General features: G+C 44.5%; 3 protein-coding genes across 3 annotated transcripts; all 3 read left to right on the plus strand.

The window, feature by feature from the left end:
• Positions 1-903: 903 nt before the first annotated feature.
• Positions 904-3379, plus strand: rgrb (retinal G protein coupled receptor b). The gene is made up of 7 exons (XM_058062383.2): positions 904-1241; positions 1321-1477; positions 1940-2061; positions 2198-2351; positions 2420-2537; positions 2602-2715; positions 2790-3379. The coding sequence occupies exons 1-7, from the start codon at positions 1166-1168 to the stop codon at positions 2928-2930; spliced, it is 882 nt and encodes a 293-aa protein (XP_057918366.2). The 5' UTR covers positions 904-1165; the 3' UTR covers positions 2931-3379.
• A 2294-nt stretch (positions 3380-5673) lies between these two features.
• On the plus strand, positions 5674-8241 carry slc18a3b (solute carrier family 18 member 3b). The gene has a single exon (XM_058062195.2). It carries the CDS (start codon positions 6098-6100, stop codon positions 7667-7669), a length of 1572 nt encoding a protein of 523 aa, XP_057918178.2. The 5' UTR covers positions 5674-6097; the 3' UTR covers positions 7670-8241.
• Positions 8242-8636: 395 nt separating this feature from the next.
• On the plus strand, positions 8637-19045 carry chatb (choline O-acetyltransferase b). Its single transcript, XM_058062194.2, has 15 exons — positions 8637-8769; positions 8989-9076; positions 11076-11267; positions 12184-12302; positions 13642-13695; positions 13771-13951; positions 14798-14975; positions 15051-15220; positions 15279-15379; positions 15451-15579; positions 15641-15763; positions 15843-15984; positions 16061-16123; positions 16204-16341; positions 16421-19045. The coding sequence occupies exons 2-15, from the start codon at positions 9038-9040 to the stop codon at positions 16679-16681; spliced, it is 1890 nt and encodes a 629-aa protein (XP_057918177.2). The 5' UTR covers positions 8637-8769; positions 8989-9037; the 3' UTR covers positions 16682-19045.
• The last annotated feature ends 7755 nt before the right edge of the window (positions 19046-26800 follow it).

A 26800-nucleotide genomic window follows, 5' to 3' on the forward strand; every position in this document is an offset into this window, starting at 1 on the left:
TGGTGTTGCAGAGGCTGCAGTGTTTTGTTTTGTTTTTTTAATCACCACTGGGTGGAAGTACTGCGACAATTAGAGGGTTGGTGTTATTGAAATATTTGAAAAGTACTGCAGTATTATTTTTTTATTTTAGGGATAATTATTTAAAACTAACTTTTTTATTAAATTAACATTAATGATTGTATTTTGTAATCAATATATCATATGATGGAACAGAATGTTACACATTTAGGTAGGATTGGCCCATACCAATCACATGGATTAACTATGGATTAATTATTTTCATAGCTTATTTCAACCCAAACAAAGCCAATATGCTTGTTTTACCAGAACATGAACAACATTCTGGTATCCACAATTTACCTTTACTATTTCACAATGCATTTATTTCCATTCCTCTCACATTATTAACTGAAAATCTGAATGAAAAGCAGGCTTATTCACCTCTGCTGGGCCCCTGCAGCCGCATCCGCTGCCTTCTGAAGCACAGATGCCGACACCAACGCTTGGTGGACTTTTTCCAGCTAGGAGACCCGAGTTCAATTCCACCCTCGGCCATCTCTGTGTGGCATTTAAAAAACATGCTAGGTTAATTGGCCACTCCAAATTGTCCATAGGTATGAATGTGAGTGTGAATGGTTGTTTGTCTATATGTGCCCTGGGATTGGCTGGCCACCAGTCCAGGGTGTACCCCGCCTCTCGCCACCCGAAGACAGCTGGGATAGGCTCCAGCACCCCGTGACCTTTGTGAGGATAAGCGTTATAGAATATGAATGATTGAATAATTATTAATTACTAATGATAAAATGTGTTGCATGATTTTGTTCAGTTACTTTTTTTACTTTGAAATGAGTAGTAGTTTAGACGTGTAGTTGTACTTTCAACTACACTGCAGTCCCCACCTCCCTGCTTGCAGTGAAGCAACATGTGAACTCAAAGGAGGGGTGAAGACCCTCACATTTGAAGGGAGGGGGGCAAAGGCTTCTTGTTAGGACATTCTTGGGCGGATTGCTGCAGCTTTAAAGCAACTTAAAATCTCATTGTGCTGAGTTTTTTTCTTTCTTTCGCCATGTGACAGGAGTGTAACACAAAGCTTCACTTTGTAGGAGGACAAACATTGCAGCAGCAGCAGAGTACTTCGCTTGGAAGTTAGCTAAAGTGTGTCAACATGGCAGCGTACGTCTTACCTGAGGGCTTCACGGACTTTGACATGTTCTTGTTCGGTTCGGCGCTCTTCGTTGGCGGTAAGTAGAAGCGAGGACCACCGGGGAAAGTGCTAGCTCTTGGCTTTGCTAGCTGGGACCGTCCTCCATCTGTCCACAGGGGTGCTCGGGTTTCTGCTCAACGCGGTCACCGTCGCCTCTTTTCTGGGTGTCCGGGAGCTGAGGACCCCCAGCAACTTCCTGGTCTTCAACCTAGCCTTGGCCGACATTAGCCTCAACGTGAACGGACTCACGGCCGCCTACGCCAGCTACCTCAAGTACCACCACACGACACTACTTAGTCCATTAAAATATATGTATATATATGTATTATTCACGACACAAAATAGCTAATAATTCATCGTTTATTTTTAAAGGTGTGTTGTTGTAATACTATAAGCCTCATGGAGAGTCACAATGTTTTTGGCCTAAATGCCCAACAAGCAAAGTTCATAGGGCACGCGCTACAGGCCCACAAGCCAATCACATACGTCGAATGAGAAAGCCACGCCCATGAGTCTGTTCTTTGTTTACATTGCAATCAAGTATAGAATTTATGGCGGGAGGAGCAGCCATCTTAGAAAGATGACCAGAACAAAACAAACATTAAAAACGACGAAATAATTATAAAACTAAGGTTAAGCCAGATTGGATATGTATGTAATTTTCTAGTCTTGATTACTGATTAATTTTAAAGATTTTAGATACAATTTGAACTCATTTAAATTTTGTTTATATAGACATTGGCCTTTTGGTCAACAAGGCTGCGCCTATCATGGATTTCAAGGCATGATAGCTGTCCTGGCATCCATCAGCTTCATGGCGACCATCGCTTGGGACCGATATCACCAGTACTGCACCAGTGAGTGGCACTCACACTATATACGCGACACTATAGTGTATTTGTATGTGTTCGAGCACATCTGCTCTTGCACCAAATGGAGGGGCTGGTGGATCAGCTTTCCAGGTTTGCAACATGTTGTCTGTCACCAATGCAGGGCAAAAGCTCTTCTGGAGCACCGCCATGGTGATGAGTGCCATCATCTGGATCCTGTCCGTCTTCTGGGCCGCTGTGCCCCTTATGGGCTGGGGGGTGTATGACTTTGAGCCCATGAGGACCTGCTGCACCCTGGACTACACCAAAGGAGACAGGTAGGGGAGGAAAAACACCCAACAAAAGTGGAATGAGTTTTTAACAATGCTTTGCATCTTCTCACTAGGAATTTCATCACCTTCATGCTCACCCTGGTGTTGCTCTACCTGACCTTCCCCGCCTTCACCATGCTGTCGTGCTACAATGCCATCCATAAACACTTCAAGAAGGTCCATCAGCACAGAGTAAGACCTCTGAGACATCTGGAAGCATGCGCTATCATCTCTAACGTGGCTTTACTGTTGTCAGTTCAACACCAGCCTGCCCCTGAGGGTAATGCTGATGTGCTGGGGTCCGTACGTCCTCATGTGCATCTACGCCTGTTTCCAAAACGTCAAGGTCATATCTCCAAAGCTGAGGATGGTGAGTGTCATCATCTTTGTTGTCCAAGCTTTCTCTTTAATAATAATAAAACCAACTGCTCTGCTTCTTCTCAGGTTCTTCCCGTGGTGGCCAAGACCAACCCTATCTTCAACGCGCTGCTGTACTCATTCGGAAACGAGTTCTACCGAGGCGGCGTGTGGCACTTCCTCACCGGACAGAAGCTAGCTGATCCGGTTCTGAAGAAGTCCAAATAGTCCAAAAAAGTCATCTTGTTTGGAGCTGCTCATATGTCTGCACGGTTGACATACACAATACTCTCAGTACAGCTGAGTCATGATGAAACTGCCAGTAAAGACGCGCTTTTATTTAGGCAGGACGTTTCTGATGGACAAACGTATTGACAAATATCATTTAATTAGTGGGTGGAGTCAGTTTACAAAAATATTGAATTAATAAGCGCACCTGTAGTTGAATAATCACAATTAATGAACAACACTACTGGATACAACAGATCATTGAATTTAACATACTTGAGGAAAATGACGTGCAGCAGTCGGGACGAGACTATTACAGGCTTGACTATGTCAATAATTGATGAAAACATTGCTTGTATTGCATTTTTTTTCAATTACACTTTTTACCTCTAGGCCCCTCACATACAAGTCTAATAAAAATGTGAACAATACACTTTTTCTTTTTTTTTAACCACATCAATAACATCACAGATTGTGTGTGTGTTTATATATACAAAGAAATTAATTTTAATTCTTGCTGGGAATCACCAACTCCAACCACTTCTGTCTGAGCTTGCCATGTATAAACATTCCCTTGGAGCCATAGCTAACAACTTTAAAGACCGCAAACCAGAGCTGTGGGGAGGGCAGCCCTACAGCACATGCCCATATAATGAAGCCTGTGACATCACAGGGAGCCGGTGTTAGAAAAAGCTCTCTGAAACCGAGCGTATTGAGCCATCCCAAACTTCTCTCAGGGCTCATTTCCAAATACGCAAACCTCATTATCTGAAACTTTGGTTTCGTTTAGAACGAGAATACAACAATCTAACTACATTTATAGTTCATAAAAGTGGAAAAAGCATACTGTAATAGGTCATGATGCAATTCTAATGCAGAGTTGACTGAGGATGCGGAAGATTAGCGCGGCCTTCTGAGAAAACTCTACCAACAGCGAGGGCGGGTGGGGATTCCACGCAGCGCCTGGACTAGTGATCCAATTCGGTCTGAGCTCGAGTTAGAAGAAGCACTAATAGCTCACTCAGGAGAACACCTTGTCAGGGACGGATATAGCCACGCTGCAGACGGAGAACCTATGCAGTCTTAATTCATTGCATGACAATTTTGGGGGGGCCAAAGTAATTTATTTTTTCATGGGGCCCAGAATTCCCCCCCTCACTGCCCTGTAATGTGCATAAACACTCATTGGAATCACTTTAACAGCAATAATCATCAAAAAAAAAAAACTACAAATTACCGTAATATGTCGTATAAACACACAAAACAGTGTAAAGCCACATAAGGAAAGAATCTGCAGCCCACAAAGTTGAGAGTGCTGTTTGGAGTAACGTCCATGTGTCTCTACCGCCCTCTAGTGGTAAGCATATAAACATGCAAGGTTTACATCCTGTCCCCTGATGCGAGCATGGTCATTTAGAGCCGGTTTGAAACCATCTCTTTAATGCAGGGGTGTCCAAAGTGTGGCATTTGCAGCACATTGTATATATACATAATTTAAAGGGGACCTATTATTGTTTTTCCCCTTTTCTGATCTATAAATGTTGTTTGGATGTTGTATTATTGTGTTAAACTATGCCAAAGTTTCAGATAGGAAGTGAGCCCTGAAAGAAGTTTGGGATGGCTCTGAACGCTCGGTTTCAGAAGGGTGTGGTGAAACTGTCCCTTTGTGATGTCACAGAGGAGCGGATTTCCTTATATGGGCGTGTCTTTAAGCCAGATAGGCTCTGCGCCTGCCTACAAGCTCTGCAGGAAAGACATTTGTTTACAATTCCTAAAGACGCCACCAATCGGGAACAAGAGTTATCGATTCCCTACCAGGAAAAGATATGGATTTGAATCTGTCAACGGCATTTCACAATGGACTGTTTTGTGAACTTGGGCCAGTATGGAGCTGGACTAGCTGACAAACTTGTTGAAGCCCTACGCAGTCGGCACCAGTAAGGGCCTTCATTTGGAAAATGGATGTATAAATGTGTCATAAAAATGGTTATTTGTCATAATTGCAGATTCAGCAAAGGCCTGACAGCGGCGGAAGTGTAACTGTGGAAGTGAAACAAGAAGTGAAAACTCAAGACTACTACTACAACTACCCCCCCTTCCCACAAGCAGCTGTATTCTTCTACTCACCATAGTTCCCATTTTACTTCCCCTTTTGATGCCCATCTTAAGGTTTCATGCTTACAAAACACATTGTACACACAAAGCCCAAATAAATCATCCATAACTATAACTACAGAATGGTCAGCTATACCCCAGGAAGGAGACAAAAGGATAGATAATCTCTCATAGAAAACAGTTTGTTATGCTAGCATTAACATCCAATTAAGCGTACTGTGTAATCCGTGCTGTGCATTTCCCACTTTCCACCACAAGAGGTCACTACTGTTTTCACATTGAGTCCACACCAAGCTTCTTAGCATCAGTTTATTTTCTTATTGTTTTGAAATACAACTTGTGCCGAAGTGCTTAAATGCTCCTCGTTGATGATGTTTACTGTTTTTCTTTGCAAGAAATTGTGGTAAAAGTGAATTTCTTCCAGCGACGTAACTACTTTACCGTAATATAAATAATAAAGTGTGATTATCGTTATTGCATAAGGAGTTTTACTGGAATGGGATGCTTTATAAGAAGGAGGAAGAGGAAGAAAAAGCAAGATTTCGGTTTTCAATGGAGTGTCTCTCATTGGCTGAAGCGTCACGCTGGGGCGATTAGCATAAAGGGGGGGCAAAGTGTCGAAGGGATCCAGTCATGTTACTGGTCCTGATGTCACTTCTCCACCAACAGAGACAAGGAGGAGGGCGGAGGGGACCAAAAATAGCGGGTTAATGTGGTCCGATGCCCAGGAGCGCAGCACTGGTGCTGTCAGAGCCGAGCGCCAAAGTGCCACAGGTGATGAAGGCTGCGAGGATGGAAGTCTCCAGGCGTCCCAGCCGCGTAAAGCCTGCCCGCTCGGCGCACGGTGCCGCGTAAAAAAAAGGACCGTCAAGCATGGGACGCGCTGAAGAAGCCGATGGCTGCGATCTTCGCCGCGCATTTTACGCACAAGCGAGGTGAAGACGGCGTCGAGGCATGACACGTCGGAGGCGCTGAGAAAAAGCACAAATCTGCACATTTTTTGACGTTAAAGACTCACCGAAAAGAAGAAGGCGAACAGGAAGCACATCGTCATGAACGCCGAGGGTGGATCGTCCGGGCTGGCCGAGTCCGCCGCGGTCAAGCTGTCCGAGATGGGCGCCCGCACCAAGCAGCTGGGCACCGCCATGAGAGACCCGCACCAGCAGAGGCGCATCATCCTGGTGATCGTGTGCGTGGCTCTGCTCCTGGACAACATGCTCTACATGGTCATCGTGCCCATCATCCCGGACTACCTGGCCGACCTGGAGAGCGAGCAGGCGGAGCACGTCCACGTCGTCCTGCACCCCAACACCACTGCGGGCAACAGCAGCGGCCACGACGCAGGCAACAAGAACAACCTGGACATCCAGATCGGGGTTCTGTTCGCGTCCAAAGCCATCCTGCAGCTCCTCGTCAACCCCCTCAGCGGGACTTTCATAGACCGGGTCGGCTACGACATCCCGCTTCTGATCGGGCTCACGGTCATGTTTCTGTCCACTTGCATATTCGCTTTCGGGGAGAACTACGCCACCCTGTTCGCCGCCAGAAGCCTGCAGGGTCTCGGGTCCGCGTTCGCGGACACGTCCGGCATCGCCATGATCGCAGATAAGTACACGGAGGAGGCGGAAAGGAGCCGGGCGCTGGGCATCGCGCTCGCCTTCATCTCGTTCGGGAGCCTGGCGGCGCCTCCCTTCGGCGGGGTGCTCTACGAGTTCGCGGGCAAGCAGGTTCCCTTTCTGGTGCTCGCCTTCATCTGCTTGATGGACGGCTTCCTGTTCCTCACCCTCATCCGGCCCTTCTCCAACAGGACTCGAGAGAACATGCCGGTGGGCACCCCCATCTACCGGCTCATGATCGACCCCTACATCGCGGTTGTGGCCGGCGCCCTGACGGTGTGCAACATCCCGCTCGCCTTCCTGGAGCCCACCATCTCCAACTGGATGAAAACCACCATGCACGCCACTCAGTGGCAGATGGGCCTCACCTGGCTCCCCGCCTTCTTCCCCCACGTGTTCGGCGTCTACATAACCGTCAAGTTGGCCGCGCGTCACCCGAACCTGCAGTGGTTCTACGGCGCCCTGGGGATGGTCATCATCGGGGCCAGTTCGTGCATGGTGCCGGCGTGCAAGACCTTCGAGGAGCTCATCGTCCCGCTGTGCGGCATCTGCTTCGGCATCGCCTTGGTGGACACGGCGCTGCTGCCCACGCTGGCCTTCCTGGTGGACGTGCGCCACGTGTCCGTGTACGGGAGCGTGTACGCCATCGCGGACATCTCCTACTCCGTGGCCTACGCCATGGGCCCCGTGGTGGCCGGCCAGATCGTACACAACCTGGGCTTCGTGCAGCTCAACCTGGGCATGGGTCTCGTCAACGTCCTGTACGCGCCGGCGCTGCTGCTGCTTCGCAACGTGTGCCAAATGAGACCCTCCTTCTCGGAGAGGGACACCCTGCTGGAGGAGGCCCCGCAGGGGCTGTACGACACCATCCGCATGGAGGAGAGGGCGGCCAGGAAGAAGGGCTACAGCTCGGCGGGGAACTGCCTGCCGGTGGACGAGAACGGCTTCGACGCCTTCAAGGCGCAGCGGTCCCAGTCGGAGGAGTCGTCCGGCCCGGACTTCACTTGAAGCGGACGCAAGTCGCTAAAGACGCCCACTGGCCCCGTCCCTTTGTCAAGATCAACAAGTCAAATTGCAATACAAAACACTCAATCATAAAAATCACTTATGTGTCAACTTTCTTTTGATCTCGGTTGTGGTTTTATTGTGTCCAGTCGATGTTGGTCCGGAGTGTTTGTGTCTATAAAACTTATTGTCATGTACAAATAGATCAATGTGGGACCAACTATAAAGAGCACACAAAACAAGCCTATATTTTTAGTCTTCCGGAGAAATCAACTATTTTTACTCATTAAAAAAAAAGGCCACATTTGAGTATTTGTTGGTGGAATCATTTCATTTCATTTTTAACCAAAAAATAAATAAAAAAAAGGCCTAGCCGTGTTCTCATATTTTCTGCCTGTTTGTAATGAAATGTATCATCAGCACAAGCGGGTTTGTACATACGTGGATCGCACAAACATGCACAATGTAGACTAATGAATCAAGCGTGGACCACTGAAAAGTGCGAGTGAGTGTGTGATTATTGATAAATATATGTGTTCATTTATCGATTGTGGGTTTAATAAATCTGTTTGAATCTGCCAGACGGCTGGTTGTGTCTTTTCTTATTATTATTATTATTATGAATTTATCATCACAGGAAATAAACATAAAGTATTTAACTTAACTTAATACACACATAAACACAACTTCTGGTGTAGTTTTGACAGTTTTTTGTCCTATAGAAGCCTGCAATGAGTAAAAGTGTTGATATATTCGTATGTATGGATTTAATAGCTGAATGAGAGGATGCTGGGGTGGGAGTCAGGCTGGGATGGGATGGGGTGGGGGTCAGATATTGGATGGGAGGAGTTTCTCGCCTCCTGGGTGGGGTGGTAGTGTTGTGGTCGTGATGATGATGATGGAGTCGGGGTGGGGTGGGGTGAGGTGGGTAGGTAGACTATCCAACACCTTCCTCCCTTCAGCATCTTTCTCTCATGCCGCCTTTTCACGTGGAGCGTCACCATCGAGCCTGCATGGAAGAGCGTGCGTGCGGAGTGCGCCGGGGGGACATGTAGCGGGGGGTTCTCTCATGTGGGTCTCGCCGGTGGACCTCGTCTGATCCGGTAAGATGAAATTTAATTGCTAATTAATTGCTAAAAGTGATGTACCTAATTGCTATTTTAAAATATACTTTGGTTAAAAACTTTCATATTTATGTGGTGTGTACGGTACTATAGAATGGATCAATTTGAGTTCCTTTACTGCATGAAAATATATAATTTTGAGAGTGCATGAGGAAAAATATTTATATTATAATTATTATCATGACATATTCCATGCAGGGTATCAGCGGTATATTTGTCCTGGTTGCGTCGGACAGTGACAGTGGTGATGCCTCTTCTGGAAAGAGACACGGCCAGCAACCCAGAAGTATGCCTCCTATTTATATTTTTGTATTTTTATTAATTAAATTGCTCATTTTTAGATTAAACACTCACAGGTTTAATAGAAAAAAAATGTATTGATGTTGGAGATACAGTGATGCTGCTTGGAGCAGCAACTTCAGCACTCGGGATAGCTCCCTGCACTACATGCAAGTCACCGCTAGAGGCGCAAAAAACACAATATTAGGTTCTCCCTTCAGAGATATAACGGCAAGGTTTCTGGCATCACTTTATGGGTAATACAGTCATGGAAAAACTATTAGACCAGCTTTGTTTCTTAATTTAATGTTTATTTTACCACTACAAGTATGTTTCCTGGAGAACAACAACACGGAATGCCTAAAAGGGAGCAAAATGCCATAGCTACCCGATTGGTTGTTGTCAATAACCCATAGAAATGACGGATATGCACTCTTAAATGACACTCTTATGAGCTATTTTTGTTGTCATCATTATATTTGTACCTTTAGTTGTGCCAGGTAATAAACTGAACAAATAAACCGAAGAAACAAGGTTGGTCGGATAGTTTTTGTTCATGACTGTATAGTCATAAAGTAAAACAGAAGCAGGAGCGCTCTGCTGTTTTTGAAGGATCTTTTGCAGAAACTGAGCCATTTTTTAAAGCTTTTGAAGGCTTGCTGTTTGAGGATTGTTTTGCTTTTTGTCCTGAGCAGGGCGCCCCTGTCATATAAACGATTGTTGTTGCATAACAAATTCCCATAAACAGCCGATTGTTCTTCTCATACATTTTTGGGAATTGAGAGCTATGCCGTTTTTAAGAACCTACTCCAAATAAATTATTCAAATGTGCAAAAAATCAGCAAAAGGCAAAGCTCTCTGTTGTTTTTTGTAATCTACACCAAACACTTGAGTCAATCATCATATATATATGACAGGAACAGTCTGCTGTTTTTAAAAATCTGCTTCAAAAAAACTATATAGTCAAAGATCCTAAAAGAGGAGCGATGTGCTATTTTTGGGAATCTACACCACATATGTGACAGGACAGCTATGCCGTTTTTAAGAACCTACTCCAAATAAATTATTCAAATGTGCAAAAAAATCAGCAAAACGCAAAGCTCTCTGCTGTTTTTTGTAATCTACACCAAACACTTGAGCCAATTATCATATATATATGACAGGAACAGTCTGCTGTTTTTAAAAATCTGCTTAAAAAAAACTATAGTCAAAGATCCTAAAAGAGGAGCCCTGTGCTATTTTTGGGAATCTACACCACATAGTATGTGACAGGACAGCTATGCCGTTTTTAAGAACCTACTGCAAATAAATTATTCAAATGTGCAAAAAATTTGCAAAACGCAGAAATCTCTGCTGTTTTTTGGAATCTACACCAAAACACTTGAGCCAATCATCATATATATATGACAGGAACAGTCTGCTGTTTTTAAGAACCTGTTACACAAAACTCTAGTCAAATATCCTATATATATACAACAAAACCACTTTGCTGTTTTTGGTAATCTGCTCCAAATAAGCCAACAATCATCTACATGACAGGAGCGTGCTGCTGTTGCTAAGGAGCGATGTGATGTTTTTAGGAATCAGCTCCAAATATGCGAGTCAAAGATCCTCATTTGGAGTAATTAATGGAAGCCCACACTTATAGCTTTACCTTTCCAAAGCTTGGGTCAAACTTAACAGCTGGTTGCCCACGGCAACGCTATGGTAATGATCAAACATCACACAGTACAAGACTCTTCATTTGCATTTCCCTGCCTTAAAAAAAACAAAACTACAGTATCTTCCCGTCCCGATAGAGCGGCAGAATTTATTGACTAATTGGCCTTGAAGCATTAACTATGAATTATTAACTGTCTAATAATTACAGTGGAAAAGGCGACGCCCCTTTATCCATCTCACTAATGAACAATCACTGCCAGATAAGAGAGGGGGGGGTGAGACTGAACAGCTGTTGTGCTTTTCATGAGGATTCTAACATCCAACCTGTGTGTCTACCACATGAGGGGTTGCCAAAGGTCCCCGTGCCCCCACTCAAGCAAACCCTGGACACCTACCTGAAGTGTGTGCAGCACCTGGTGAAGCCTGAGGAGTTTGACAAAACCAAGGCCGTCGTGGAAAAGTTTGGTGCCACCGGCGGCGTTGGAGAGGTCCTGCAGAAGAAGCTCCTGGAGAGGAGGGACAAGATGGACAACTGGGTATGAACTGACGTGTCTCAATAGTCGTCAAGGTGTACAAACATTAAAAAACATTTAAAAAATTGCCACACACAATTCTCATGTTAGACATGAACACCGTTATTTTTTTGTGCGTTCTAAAGATATACAAACAGTTAAAACAAGACTGTTAACAATGCACATAATCGCGAACACCTATTCCGGCTATCTAGTTCTGAAAAAAAAAACCCTCCAAAAGCTTATTAAATGTGACCTACTACAGTCATCATTTTTTCGGCGCTCTGTATTGAGTTGTGGACTCCTATAGAGCAGCTACACACAATAACCCACACATAAAACCTTCTGGATCTCCCAGAATCTGCACCTATTCGCTCACTCCCACACCCTAAGTACTGTATTGAAGCGCACTTTGCAGATCAAACACGGGCCATTCTGTATCAATTCATTGATCATCTACCGTATTTATTAAGTCAAGTCAAATCAGGTCAAGTGTATTAATCACTAAAAGTCTCAAAGGGCCAATTGGGGAAAAAAGAAACCTTGAGTGGGGGCCGCAGATGGGAGGAATCGAGTCGAGTGGGTGACATATGACACATTAGAATGAAATACAAAGTCAATTCAAATAACATAATAGTCCAGTTCATAGATGAAGTGGCATCCATATATTTGATATTAGCTCAAAAATAAATGGAAGGATGCGGTAAAAGAACAAGTAAATAAGATTCATCAGAAGAGAGTTTGGTGGCAATGGGCCACAATCCAGCCAGCTTCAGTGATATCCATCACGCTCCCACTCTGGCTGGCGTTCACCCACGCACCTTTCCATCCAGCAGGGACTCGGTGTAATGGGAGATTTATTTGCTTGCACGCAGACCTCCGTTCTTAACAGTCCAAAAACACTCCATGAATGTCAGAAAAGTATTCATGTATCCTGCAGGTGTACGAGTACTGGCTGGAGGATATGTACCTTAGCAACAGGTTGGCTCTGCCGGTCAATTCCAGTCCTGTCATGGTGTTCCCAAAGCAGACCTTTAAGGATCAGAAGGACGCTCTCAGGTACGAAAGACCTTTACGTTTCATTCATTCATTTTCTACCGCTTATTCTTACGAGGGGTGTTGGGGTGCTGGAGCCTATCCCAGCTGTCTTCAAGCAAGAGGCGGGGTCCAATCTGGACTGGTGGCCAGCCAATCACAGGGCACATATAGACAAACAACCATTCACACTCACATTCATACCTATGGACAATTTGGAGTGGCTAATTAGCTTAGCATGTTTTTAGAATGTGGGAGGAAACCGGAGAAAACCCACACATGCACGAGGAGAACATGCAAACTCCAAAAGGAAACGGAGGAGTAGGAAGAAGCAAAGCTTATTAAATCCTACCCCTCCATCTGGTACTTTTACAATCACTAACTGTTACATTTGTTCACTTCCTGCTTTCCTAATATAATTTAAGTTTTGTTTTTTGTTTTTCTTAATGTATTTTATACATTTTTATTTTTTATTTAATTTTATTTTATTTTTAATTTTATTTTATTTTTAATTTATTTTTATTTTTAATTTATTTTTATTTTTATCAGATTCCACATGTCCAAAAGGAGTAGGAAGAAGCAAAGCTTATTAAATCCTACCCCTCCATCTGGTACTTTTACAATCAGTAACTGTTACATTTGTTCACTTCCTGCTTTCCTAATATAATTTAAGTTTTTTGTTGTTTTTTTTTTAATAATGTACCAACGTTTGAGATTTAATTCTGATACTTTATCTCTGGGATACATTGTGTTCGATTCCGTGTAAGTCCAGTTAATATTTTAGCCAAGTACTTTGGTAGAGTCTGAAGTGGACTACATTCAAGACTGATCGGAAACTAAAACCCACAAGAGAACACCCAAAATGTGCCCCAAATGAGCGACGGTGCGGCGAATACGAGAAAAGTCGACTGATCATCATTAGCTTTTGTCAGCTTCGATGCAGCAACTGAATATTTCATATTTCCAGAGCACCTGCTATCATCTAGCGACACACACGCTTATTAGATTGGGAGTGACAAGTCCAAGCTCTCCTTTGAGGCCGCTGGTCAGGCCTCATTTAGGTACGTGGTGCTCGGCGGACGCCCCCCCCCCCCATCCCATATCACATTGATGTGGCTTCGGAAAACACAATCATGGCAAAGACGAATGACGTGCGGCATACGAGCTGACAAGCCTCGGTGTTTCCCCTCGTGTCGCCCACCCACGTAAATGATTCCCAGTCCATGAAAGCGTTCCCTGTGTAGTCCGGTAATTTCCACTAATGTCATTAGCGCCGGTCCTTAAAGAGACGGGAGTGCGCCTCATCATGGCTGCTCACCGGAAGAGGCCTGAGGGAAAACCTTAACTTCCTAATTCTTTTCAGATATGCGTCTCGTCTCATCGAAGGTGTGTTGGAGTACAAGGCCCTCATTGACGCGTAAGTCGATTGACGTGCAAAAATACATCAGATCGCAATGAAGACTCAACGTGAGTGCCCACGAATGTCTCTCAGGCGAGCGCTCCCCGTGGAGTTCGCCCGAGGCCAGCTGGCTGGGACTCGTCTGTGCATGGAGCAGTACTCCCGCCTGTTCACCTCGTACCGCTACCCAGGCCTGAAAACAGACACGTTGAAGGTCCAGATGAAGGCAGCCTCTTCGACATCGGAGCATGTCATCGTAGCGTGCAAGAACCAGGTCAGTTGTCCCTTGTTTGAATGCTTCCAGATCCCAAATGGAATTCCCGCGATATAGAATTCAATATTTCAGCATGACTTTGGAAATACGGTTTTTAACATGATTGGAGTTCTGGAGACATGAAACAAACCTATGGTCACCTTTAGACCCCTAGTATCATTGTTTACAACACACTGCGAAACTCTTATGCCGCATAAACTCAAAACAGCCGCTAGCTAACGAGCTAACCTTGAATTTATTTAATCAAACTTAAGAGAAAAAAAAACCTTGGCCTAAAAAACTGGTGCCTAGTGACCAGAACACAACATATCACTTGTATTTCGATGTTCTGACTACCGATAGACCATAGTACTACCACAAAACAGCCATAATTTATTTCGGAATTTTGGAACAAACACGATATAGCAAAGGAACGATAATCGAATGGACTTTCTCTTTTCCAATCGTAGATCTACAGCTCCCCCGAGGGTTCAAACGATTAAGAACCGTCTTCCACAACAAACAGACTTCTGTCTTCAGAGCTAATTTATTAATTAGAGCTTCAGTTGCTAGTTGCTACTAAATGCTAGCTATTACGCAGGCTTCCATTCCAACTTGTAAATGGGCGAAGTTCAACAAGTCTGTTTTGAACGAGGTGTCAGGGTTTTTAAACCAACAAACCGAAGAACAACAGAGTCCTCTGGACATGGTTCTGAGACCTTAACTCAACTGACTTAGGACTGATCCGATTCTTTGAGTTTGTTTACCTGATTACCGGACATCCGAGACCTATTTTGGGGGGCGACGTTTGCGTCTGTCATGTAACCAAATGAGATGGTTATGAAAAGTCGGATTTTCCCATTGCAGTTTTTCGTGTTGGATGTCGTCACCAGCAGCAAGCCGCTTAGCGAGACAGAGATCTTATCCCAACTGGAGAAAATCACGTCAATGGCAGGAAACGAGGAAGAAAAATCCCCTCCTTTTGGTATCCTGACATCTGATGGGAGATCGGAGTGGGCGGAAGCCAGAGACACCCTAACAAAAGGTCTGTGGAAATGTCTCACAGGATATTAGAGCTAAGATGAAGACACATCAACAAGCCACTTTGTCTGTCCTCCAGAAAAGGACAACAGGGAGTCTTTGGGACTGATCGAGGGCTGCCTCTGTGTGCTATGCCTGGATGAAGCCGGTGGGACGAAGCCTAGCGACACCAACCGAGCCTTGCTGATGCTTCACGGTGGCGGTCAGGAGAAGAATGGCGCAAATCGCTGGTATGACAAGTCCATGCAGGTAAGACCGATGAAAGATCCACAGTTTGGTCCACATCGGGTGAAACACTTTCTCTCAGTTTGTTGTAGGCATGGATGGCGTATGCGGAGTGCTGTGTGACCATTCCCCGTTTGAGGGTGTTGTCCTGGGGCAATGCTCCGAATATCTGACTAAATACATGTAAGTGTTGCCACGAGCTGCAGGAAAGGACTCCGTAAGACGCTGAATAATGGCTTTCTTCTTCGAAACAGAGCCGGGACTCCATCAGAGGCTGTGAAGCAGGCCAGTGCAAGAAAGCTTCCCGCTCCGAGAAGACTTCTTTGGAAATGCACCGCCCGAATCCAGGGGCTCCTTGCGGCATCAGGAGAGCGACTCCAGAGGTAAATCTACGTTTTAAAGACAGGGAGTCCACAGTTGACATTTTTTGTGTCTTTCCTCCAGGCTGGTGAATAATCTGGACATGGATGTTTTCAAATTCAAAGATTATGGAAAAGAATTCATCAAGAAGCAGAAAATGAGTCCGGATGCTTTTATACAAGTTGCTCTGCAGCTTGCATTTTTCAAGTAAAAATAATCACCCAAAAATCATCAACTAATTTGACTTCCACAAAATTACGATGGCTGCTATGTCTTCGTGCTGCAGGTGCAACGGAAGGCTGGTTTCCACGTACGAGAGCGCGTCCATGAGGCGCTTCCGAAATGGCCGGGTCGATAACATTCGCTCGGCCACTGCTGAAGCTTTGGCCTTTGTCAAATCCATGACGGATGAAAGGACCGCTAACACCGTAAGACACTTTTCTTGCCGTTGACCTCCATCTTCTTACCATCAAAAATATGACTGGCCTTTATGTTTACTTCCAGGATATAGAAAAAATGAAAAAACTAAGAGATGCTATTCACGCCCAAACCAACTACACTATTGCAGTAAGTGGTATTAAATAACTACTTAAGTTACGATATTGACTGGATTCAGCTTAAAAACACTGAAATGAACCCATTTTAAGGCCATTACAGGAATGGCAATAGACAATCATCTCCTTGGACTACTGAAGACCTCCAAGGAGCTCAACATGGAGCGACCGGAGATCTTCTGCGACGAGACCTATCTCGCCAGTAACCAGTTCATCCTTTCTACTAGCCAGGTTTGGTTCACTCTACAGATCCAAGATCAGATCGATAACCCAGGAAACGCTGCGATTGATCATTTCCTTCGGTCTTCAGATGTCAACCACTTTGGAAATGTTCTGCTGCTACGGTCCGGTGGTGCCCAACGGCTACGGTGCCTGTTACAACCCGCAGCCGGATCACATCGTTTTCTGCGTGTCGAGTTTCTGGGAGAGCACGCAGACGAGTTCGGCCGTTTTCGTCAAAGCGCTGAATGAGGGCCTGCTGGAAATCAGGGACCTGTGTGGCGCCGTGACCAAGGTGGCGCAGGAAGGGGGTGGCCAGGAAGGTAGCCGGCCTCACAGATCGGTGACATAGCTCAACTTAAGCCGTCTCGACTCTTGCACGCATTTTGCCTCCGCATTGTCCCGCAGTTTTCCGTGACAATCCGTGTCAACAATGTCAATCCGTGTGTATTGTTCCCACATGGGTACGCGTCATCATCAGCGTTATCATCACTGCTTCCTGCATCAGTGAAGCAGTCCTGGCATCACCCCATTCTACGTTATATCCTCAGCTTACTAGATGTTGAACTCATGCAAAAACGAAAAGTAAGTGGAACGGTTGGAAAAAAAAAATGTCCGCCGTGATAGAAGAGTTTCGGCTAAAATGAAAGGAAAGGTATACAAAACTGTGGTGAGACCAGCCATGTTGTTTGGTCTAGAGACAGGAACCAGAACCGGAGGTAGCAGAGACGAGGATGCTGAGGTTCTAATTGGGAGTGACCAGGATGGATAGGATCAGGAAGGAGTACATCAGAGGGACATTACATGTTAGCCGGAGGAAGCAGAGATAAGGATGCTGGGGTTCTCATTGGGAGTGACCAGGATGGATAGGATCAGGTAGAATAATTATAGGTGCTGCAAATTAGAACATTTTGTCACGCAAAATTGCACAACGCCGCACAGCCAAAATGCGTACAAATGTAATGGAGGCTTTAAAATATGAGTTTCCTGGAGATGATCATTGAGTTGATTTCACATCAAGATAGGCCTTAACTCAGTACCGTATGTCCAGTAAATTACGATATTTGACCGTGTGTATCGTGTGTTTTGGAACTAGGCAACCACTTTGCCATTTTTAGGAATCTGAAGCCATGTTCTCTGTACGCCATCTTCTCTATCAGACTGTGACTGACAGCAGTGATATATTTATTTATTTATAGACAGTATTTATATACCATGTGTGTGTATATTTATGTATTTATTTATTGATATACTGTGTGTACATTATAGCGTAGTTCATATAAAGAGTAACGTAGCGGGTCAACTATTTTTGTTGAGTGTTTGTTGACTATTTGAACGTGACAAGATTGCAAATGAAAGCTACCAAAGAGACTGTGATGCTAATGCTAGCATAGAAAAAGAAGCGTGGATGTGTGTGTGTGTTCACGATAGCGATAGCAATAGTAATGTACCTTTAAAGGAAAACTGCACTTTTCTTTGGAAGTTTTACCTCATCATCCACAAACATGTTTCTCTTTACTGTGTGTTTAAAAGATATAAAAACAGCTAAAAAAAAGTGGCAGCTACAAATGCTCCATTACATAATCCGAGGTTGTAATTATACATTGTGGATTTATTGGCTGTTTTGGATGTTTTTCCGATGGTGGAGTCTGGAACACTGACGTTTAACCGAGGCAATTGAGTTCTGCAGTAGTTTGGATGTTGCTGTGGTGTCTTTTGTGACCTCTCAAATGAGTCGTGGCCGTGCTCTTTTGGGTTAATTTTGGTTGGCCGACCACTTCTAGGAAGGTTCACCGTTGTTTTCACCATTTGTGGATAATGGCTCTCACTGTGGTTTGCTGGAGTCCCAAAGCTTTAGAAAGGCTTTTCCGCACTGTGCTGCTATTCACTAATATTTCAATTTGTTTGTTGATCTGAAACATTTCAGTGTGGAAAAAAACAGAAGGGGAAGTATATCAAAACTTTTTGAATGTTTTTCCAAAAGGCTTTCTGAGTAGAATAAGCGCGTTTATGTCTCACATAAGGATTGTGGAAGACAGGCGAAATAAAAAAAGTGCAGTTTTCTTTTAAGCAGGCTCCAGTGTAAAAGTGGCGTATGAGGCAAACCACTGTGTTTATGTGTACAGGATTTTAGTTGTTTATTTTTTAAATCTAAAGTCGGGTCAATGTGCAATATCATATAGAAGTGCAGTGAGTCTTTATCTAGTTATATCACCATAAAGGAGCACATGTGCAATATTTAATAGTCGATTGTTTAACGGTTTGATGTTCACTGTGTAGAATGGGTGTTTTAACGTGGGTCAAAAAAAAATAACAATTGTCATCATGCCAAATTACGATGTTGTCATGTGTCTGTGTAAGTTGTTATTTTAATCATTTTTTAACATTCACTCAGCAACAAATGCATGATCATTATAATTGTTCAAATACTATATTGTGACATAAAATATATATTATTAAATATGCAGCTTAAAAAAAATGCAGCCTTAATATAAAGACAGTATTTTTGATCATATATCCAAACAATACTATCTAGTATATAGAAGTACTTATGTATAGGAAATACTAATATATTCCTATTTTTATTGTAAGCTGTAGGAAATTAAATTATGTTGGATTTGTGATGGCTATGCAGTAGTATTTTCTTGAATTAGGGTATTATGTGATTAAATTGTACTGTAATACACAACAACAACAAAAATAAAGTGACATGTAAAGCGTTAAATGGTTTTTCTTTGTTGTTATTTTTTGGCTGATAATTGGTCGGAACTCAAACTGGACTCTTTTGTACTGAGCAACCAGACCACTCCACTGCTTAGACCACTGAACCGGGTCGAGCGAGTACTCAAATGCTACATGGTAAGCCAAAACGTTGGTATCAACCCGATACCAACTTATGCTTCTCAAGTCTGATGTGGTAATGATAACCAATAACTTTCTTATATCTATTTTTTAAAAATTTTGATCTACCTAGATCCTGCACACCTAGAAGTAAGAAGGACTCGATCAACTTTGGATTTGACCAACTGTACCGGTTGATTTGTCCTCATCAAATATCGTGATATTACTACTACCACTATCGGGAGAACCAGAGTACAGAGCCAAGCAAAGCCCAGCAAGGAGCACTATGTTCGGAGACATGCTCCGAGCAGCCCTTGTGCCGCTATGGAGGTCAGGAGAACGGCAGGAGTTATTTGGTATGCTCCAGTATGGAGTATGACGCCACAGAGTTCTCTGCAAACCGTTAGCACTGTTCAAATACTTTAGTAACACATTTGTTGTGTTTTACTACGGCATCAACACCCTCCCCAAAAAACAGGCTGGATTTGCATAAAAGCCAACAATTACTTACCAAACTACCACCATCCTGATTTGCATTCTAATATGTTTGAGATGCAGACTTCAAGCAACGCTTGGAGATGGATTTGGATGCGGATCCATTTTGCAGAAAACTAATGGCCTCCATCATACATTTAATAAGCACTCATCCATCTATTTTCTTGCGCCTGCTCTGTAGAGCAATAACGCTCTCCTTCGTTTCCTTTGGGGGATGGGGGGGGGCAATCCGGGCTTCTCGGGGGTCGTGGGTTATGAAATAGAACAAGCATGGAAGGTGTTGAGAAGATCTTGATTGACCTTGTCGGTTCTTGGTTGCAACAATGAACAAACTCTACTATCACGCCGTAAGCCAGGCGTCTTATTATGGCTGTCCACTCTCATTGTAATTACCCAGAAGACCCCGAGGCTAAAAACATATTGTGTCTATCAGCTCATACCTCCAACACCCGCTGTGCAGCTTCCAGTTTATCGACAAGGGCGTCAACCAGGGTCGCTAAAGCCAATGCCGGCTGCGACAATGTCCGCTTTGGCTACACGAGGAGCAGCTACAACGGCTGCAGGGCTTTGACGTCCTGATCAATGCCGGATGCCCACCTGGGGAGTGATGATGGGAGAACATTTCCGGACTTGTTTGTAACCCGGGGAAAGCCGGGGACTGTTCTTCAACGCCGTTGAGAAGTGAGGCAGTAGACTTCTTTAAGAATATGACTATGGGTTATTATTAGTCATAGTCACGTTGAAATTATATTACTATTCTGGTCACTAGGTGAAAAAAAGTTATCCTCCCATTCTGTGTGGAAGTGGTATGTTTTTGGCTTCTCAAGTTTAATAAATTAGAGGCTAACTAAACCAAACCAACATCCGGCGTAACAAAGTCCCGCACGGAGCACTCATCTGAGTGCCGGTGTCGCATACAAAAAACTTCCACCCAGAGAGTTTGCTTTGCTACGTCCATGCCGGCTACTGAACGCAACCTGCGATTGGCTGGCCACCAGTCCAGGGTGTACCCCGCCTTTTGCCCGAACACAGCTGGGATAGGCTCCAGCACCCCCACAAATCCTCGTGAGGATAAGCGGTAGAAAATGAAAAGTGAGTATAAAGGTGACTATAGGGGTGTTGTTTCAATTCTGGGGGCTCTAATAATAAAATCTATAAAAATATTAAATTTGCAGTACAGGACAAACAGACAAGATTGTCAGGCACAATATTGTACAAAAACTGAGAGCGTGCATGCAAACCAAGGCAACCTTTTTCACGAAAACTAAATGATACAAAAAGCAGCTATTGACTGTTCTTCAATCCAAACACAGAATCAGCTCATTTGGAGGCAGCCATCTTTAAAAAGCTGACATTTTATCTCCAAAACGGAGCACCAATGATGCTGACATTTAAAAGGGAAGCCCAAGAAAGAGGCACCCGTCATTGTCGCAATCATTCAATTAAGGCGAGGCGTATATTATTAAGACGTCACTAAGGAATTGTGATAATGGCCTTTGTGGCATTTCTAGAGAAAGCACTCCTGGGGAAGAAGCTGTATTTACAAACCATCTTGAAGCCTAATTGGCCAAGAAATGAAGCCCCATTAAACCATAGGCGCCGATATTGTCTTTGTTTGTGTACTGTACATATATATAAAGGTTCCAGAAAATAATACTTGGCTGACAGATTCCACTTATGGTGAAAAAAAAATGTTATACTTTATAGTCATTAGGATTTCAATCGCAGCCTGAGCTGCATTTAGACTTTGCCTATTTGCAATACTGGTATTAAAATGACTCAAGCTGTCAAACTTGAAACTTGCAAGCCGATCCATTGAGGCTCAATAAAGCCAGCAGGACCGCATCATCTGCAAAAACCAGAGACCCAATCCGGGGGTCCCATGTTTATCCCGGGATCACACTGGATCCGTCGCAGTTGCGGTCCTGATCCAATCCGTCACTACAGCTAGCGTCCGTCAGTTCAGTCAGTCTCCTGACTACACAAACTGGACGTTTGAGCGTCACCCTTCATCAAATACAAACATAGGCGTGAACTCTGAACTACGGTCCGTCACTTTTAGACGTCCGTGTCAAACCCAAACAACAACAACATCTAGCCTTTTATACAGGAAGTTCTTGTCAACAATAGCCGTACTCGCCCTGTTACACAGCCTCTGTGTCTGAGATTTTGGTGTTTTTTTTGGTGCCTTTATGGTGCCCCTGTTTTAAAAGCAAAGCCACTTAACCGCTTCTCACTTCCTGGTTGCTAAACACTTGACTTCCTTACGTCCAAACACCGTGCCTTCACCGGTTCTAGCCTCAGCAAATCATGAGGAACTGGATGAGGATGCACCCGGACAGAAAATTGGACATAAAATTGGTAGAATAGCCGAGGTTTTTCCAGGCAGGGATGGTCTAGTATGCTAGTGTTCCCACTTCTATAGTACGTACTACATAGGTACAGTAGGTACACACAGGTAGTGTGTTAAGAAGACCTGTTCAGTTCGTGTATCCTCTGGAAATACTATGTTGTTGACAATATTACAGTTGTTGGAACTCATCCTTATTCATGTAAAACTATTTTCAACAATATTATTTCTTAGAAATGTTATTTGACTGACAAAAGGTACACAAACCGTATGCACCTTATTGTGAAGGACACTCAACAGGATGCTGCGTGTCCACCATCTTGACAAAACAAAGTGTTGCTCCTGATTTCAATAAAAAAAGGTGAACATTTAAGTTCCGGAAAAGTTTTCACTTTGCTCCACGTTCTAATGAGGCTCTGTGGATGACAACATGACACCCATTCATCTCAAGAGTACATTTATCGCTCTCTGAAAGTACTTTTTTTTTGCCTGCAAACAACAATCCATTGCTGATGTAACAGAAGCACCTCCACTGTAAATGTAGCATCTTCTCGGCAACAAATAATTCATTTTGTGATTGGAGGATCAATAACCAATTTGTAGATGACCCAGTGGATAAGGATCAAGATTGGCCGGGGGCCGCGTTTCAGTGTGCGGTGTAAATCTCGGCTGGTGGACGTGACGCTCAGGCCTGCCACGGCCGCTACTCTTGGGGATGATTTATGCCCCGTGGTCCCGCGACACGTCATCCAGCACCGGGACTCTCATCTAATAGAGCGGGGCTAATTTAAAGGGGAAAGAGGTAGCTGAGTGAAAAGTGGAGATGGCAAGAGAAAAGGCCAATGTGTTGAGTCAGGATGGGGCGTTAAAAAAAAAAAAAAAGTCATCATCATAATGGATTTTATTGAAGGACTGCGGCGCTCGTGGGAGCGTCATCCCTTGTGCCGTTGCGTTCGCTTGCATGCGGCGATGAAGGGACAAAGTGAGAGGTCGGATGCAAGTGAAGATCCTAGAAGGTAAATGGTTGTGCCAGGCGCTCATCTCTGACATTAGAGTCAATCATCCACAAAAGAAGCGCAAAGAGGCAGTCGCGTAAACGTTCTCTTCATATCAGAGTAACAACCGTTAGCTCGCCTGCCCCCCCGGCTAGCATGCTCCGAGTGACGGACATGACGGGATCTGAGGCGACAGCAGGGAAAATAGTTGGATGGAAGGAATTCATTAGGAGAGCCCATCTCGGGTAATGGCGAGGATTCATGAAGTGGCCGTGGCCTCCGAACGGAAAGGACGCCTCATAAGGTCTGAAAAGTGAAAAGCGCCACCAGGCAACTAATAGGCGCACTGTCACTCGTACGAGGCATGCCTTTGCATGCGTGTATACACTTTTTGTAATTCCGACACATCCGTTAGAGCCGCTGCGCCAGATGTGAGATGGCGTGAGTGTCGGCGTTCCGGATGCGGAGTGACTGAGAAGGAACTAAAAGAGGCGTGCTTCAGTGAGCGCTCGCGTCCCAAGAGGACATTTGTCCTCGTATCGCCGTCCCTGTGGAGTTTTCTACGTGGAAGTGTGACAAAGAGAGGCCCCCCTCGAGTCCACAGCTGGCAGTGACTCCATTACTCTGGCGAGTCCGGAAACTGAAGCGCATTCTATGGAGGACCTGACCAATCACACGATACATTAAGAAGGGCAATGTTGGCCTAACAGGTAGAGGAGTAGAGGTGTGAGGGTCCCACTGACACGCCCCCTTTTGTGACCTGGCCAATTACACGATACATCAAACCAGGAGGACTGCTGGTCTAACAGATAAAACACAGGTATGCTAAACGGTAAACTCAAAAAATCGGTAAGATTGCCTTCATTGCTTGCACTTGATCCAGAACCAAAATGGTACGATGTTCCCGATTTGCAAAGGTCAACATTGAAGGGCCCAGAAGTGAAGTCAGGGTAAAGTCCCAGTGACAAGCTGTTTTTTTTCGGCTAGCGGCTAGCGTCATCACATGACCAGCGACGACCGAAAGGTGACTAGGTGTAGCATTCCTTTGTATGTTGCTATGGGAAATCAATGCGCCCAGGAAGGACATTCCCGGAATGCTTAAAGGGACCAAAATTTGGCATATATAAATATTATATGTACCTGTTACTTCATGGTCCTACCATGGTTTTTCCTATCCTATCCGAACATGGTTTGCCCAGACGTTAGTTCTTTGAGTCCTGAGAACAAGCCATTTTCTGACTGGGTCACTGAAATTAAACATTAAGATGGGGGGGGGGGGGGGGGGGGGCTGCTAGTCCAACGGATGAAGAGCAGAGGTATGAAACCTTCTGGTGTTCAGAAAAGAAGGTGAAACTCTAAAATTGGATGTTATCACTGTTTGCACTTTATCCAGTACCAAATAGCTATTGGAGAAAATTGAGATTGAAGGTTCCAAAAGTCGATCCTTTGAGGGTAAAGTCCCGCTTTCTGACTCGGCCAATGACGGGATACATGAAGAAGGTGGGACTTCCGGTCCAACAGATGGTAGAGCAAAGGTCTGCGCTCTCACTTGTTGGGTATGGAAATATGACGTTGAGAAAAGGTGGTGACTTTCCATCCTTAGGTAGAATTTTCCACAAAAATCCAAACCCAAAAAAGCTCCAAAGGGTACAAACCAGTCCCAAGCCAGCAGCTCCTAAAAGTATAATACTTATTCTTATTTTTAAGCAACTTTTAAGTAGAATCCAGCTATACTTTGTCAAGTAATCACGGATATTAACAAGCTGTGAAAGCGATCTATAGTAAAAAATTTTGAAGTGTAAGCTCCGGAGAAAAAGTAGACCGATGCAAAATCCCATGTAGTCGCTACCACTTTTAAGTATTCAGAGAGATCCGGTATGATGAGCCATATTAAGAAAGTAATGGGCCACGCTGATGGAAGTAAAAGCCTTCCCAGGTTTGGCCCAGGTGCCGTCTGCCTGATCTTGAGCTCATTTATGTTTATTTACTTCCAGGGAGCTGTGAAGGTAGATGAAGCATCGGGTGGCGAGAAGCGAGCCGTGCCCAAAGTAATGGTTCCCTCTTTTAATGAGCGGCTGGGGAGCGCAATATCTGGTGACAGAGAGAGTCCCTCAGCTGAGCCTCCGTCACACCGGAGAGGCTGATCCTAAATCTTGCCATTATGGCTACAGGCGCCATGACTATATCTCACGCGGGAGAGATGTAACTTCAGATTTTTACGAGCGCTTGGGTAATTGAACAGCTGGGGTGTCTAATCCACTTATCCGGAAAGAAAGTGTATCCTAATGAAATGACAGGTGAATCTTCTTTAACCCCTCTTTGCTTTGGCTTTCGCTCTTTGTTTGTCACGTTTGTGGAACGCCGCCGCTCGGGCCAGGAGTGATGGCGTCTTTGGGGAAACGTGTCCCGGTGTAAATAAGTCTGTGTGCTTAGGTTGGGGTTCATATGTAACCACAGACAGGTTTTATGGCCCCTTGAAGTCCACTTTTCAGAGACACTAGCCCACAAGACAGCTCTAATGTCAACAGGGACGCTCCATAACAGATCCCAAAGTGACGGATATCTGACTCAGGGAATTGACTTTTGTTAGGGGGGGAGATCGTTCACTGTTTGCTCTTTCTCATCCTTCTCAATTTAATGTGTACCTGTGACAAATGTTCAGCATGTTTTGTTTCAAAATGAGGGCTGTAATTCATTCATTTGTTTGTTTTCTACCGCTTATCCTCACGAGGGGGTGCTGGAGCCTACCCCAGCTGTCTTTGGGGTGAGAGGCGGGGTACACCCTGGACTGGTCGCCAGTCAATCACAGGACACATATAGACAAACCATTCATAACAATGGACAATTTGGATTTTAACCTAGCATGTTTATGGAATGTGGGAGGAAACCGGAGTACCCGGAGAAAACCCACACATGCACAGGGAGAACATGCAAACTCCACACAGAGATGTCCGAGGGTGGGATTGAACTCGAGTCTCCTATCTGTGAGGTCTGCGTGCTAACCACTCGACCGCCGTGCAGCCTGACTGTAATTAATAATCCATAAAAACACAGCAGGATGTCCTCAAAGCCACCTGCAGCCTCAGCGCCGATTCGAACCCCACTGGAATAATAGAGCTTTCAAACGAAAGGTTCCTATAACTGGGAAAGCTGTCAAAAAAAAAAAAAAGTATCACACACCGAGGCCTGAGAGCAACTCATTTACTTGTGCCCTTTTGCCTCTATGGGCTCCAAATACATCCTGTCTAACATCGGAGGAAGTGGGTGAGGGTGGCTGTTACCTTGTGTGCTGTCACCATAAACGTGACAGCTCCATAACAACTCGGGTGCAACGGTGGAGCCCTGAGGTCCACTCTGCCAGTGCTTTTCATAGCGCCACTGACGTGAAATCCAACCGAGACACGTGATGGGCTATTCTGTGTGCCGGTTCCACTGCTGGGCCAAGTGATGATTCTGTGTTGCACAGTGTCGTCCGAGTACGGATCGTAAAATCTTGGAGTGGACGAGTGACTATGAGACCGGGGTTCGGTTAATTGGCAAATGAGATCTGTTTCTTTGTCAAGATCACAGTTAGCTCTGCTATTAAAAACAACAAGTCAACTATTAGCCAATTACGGACAAAATCTAACAAATCAGATTTGGCTATTAAAATTCGTAGTCAAACATAGCCCTAAAAATAAAGATATGCTTCACTTCTTACCAAAAGGCAAAAGGTTTTATTTATTTAACATTACTTTGGTAAATACTGTTGTATGATGACAACCGCTTAACCTGGGTTACTGTTATTTGG

This window comes from Doryrhamphus excisus, unplaced genomic scaffold, assembly GCF_037039965.1.
Source record: "Doryrhamphus excisus strain RoL-2023G ecotype Guam unplaced genomic scaffold, RoL_Dexc_Guam_v1.1 HiC_scaffold_24, whole genome shotgun sequence".
Lineage (NCBI taxonomy): Eukaryota > Metazoa > Chordata > Actinopteri > Syngnathiformes > Syngnathidae > Doryrhamphus > Doryrhamphus excisus.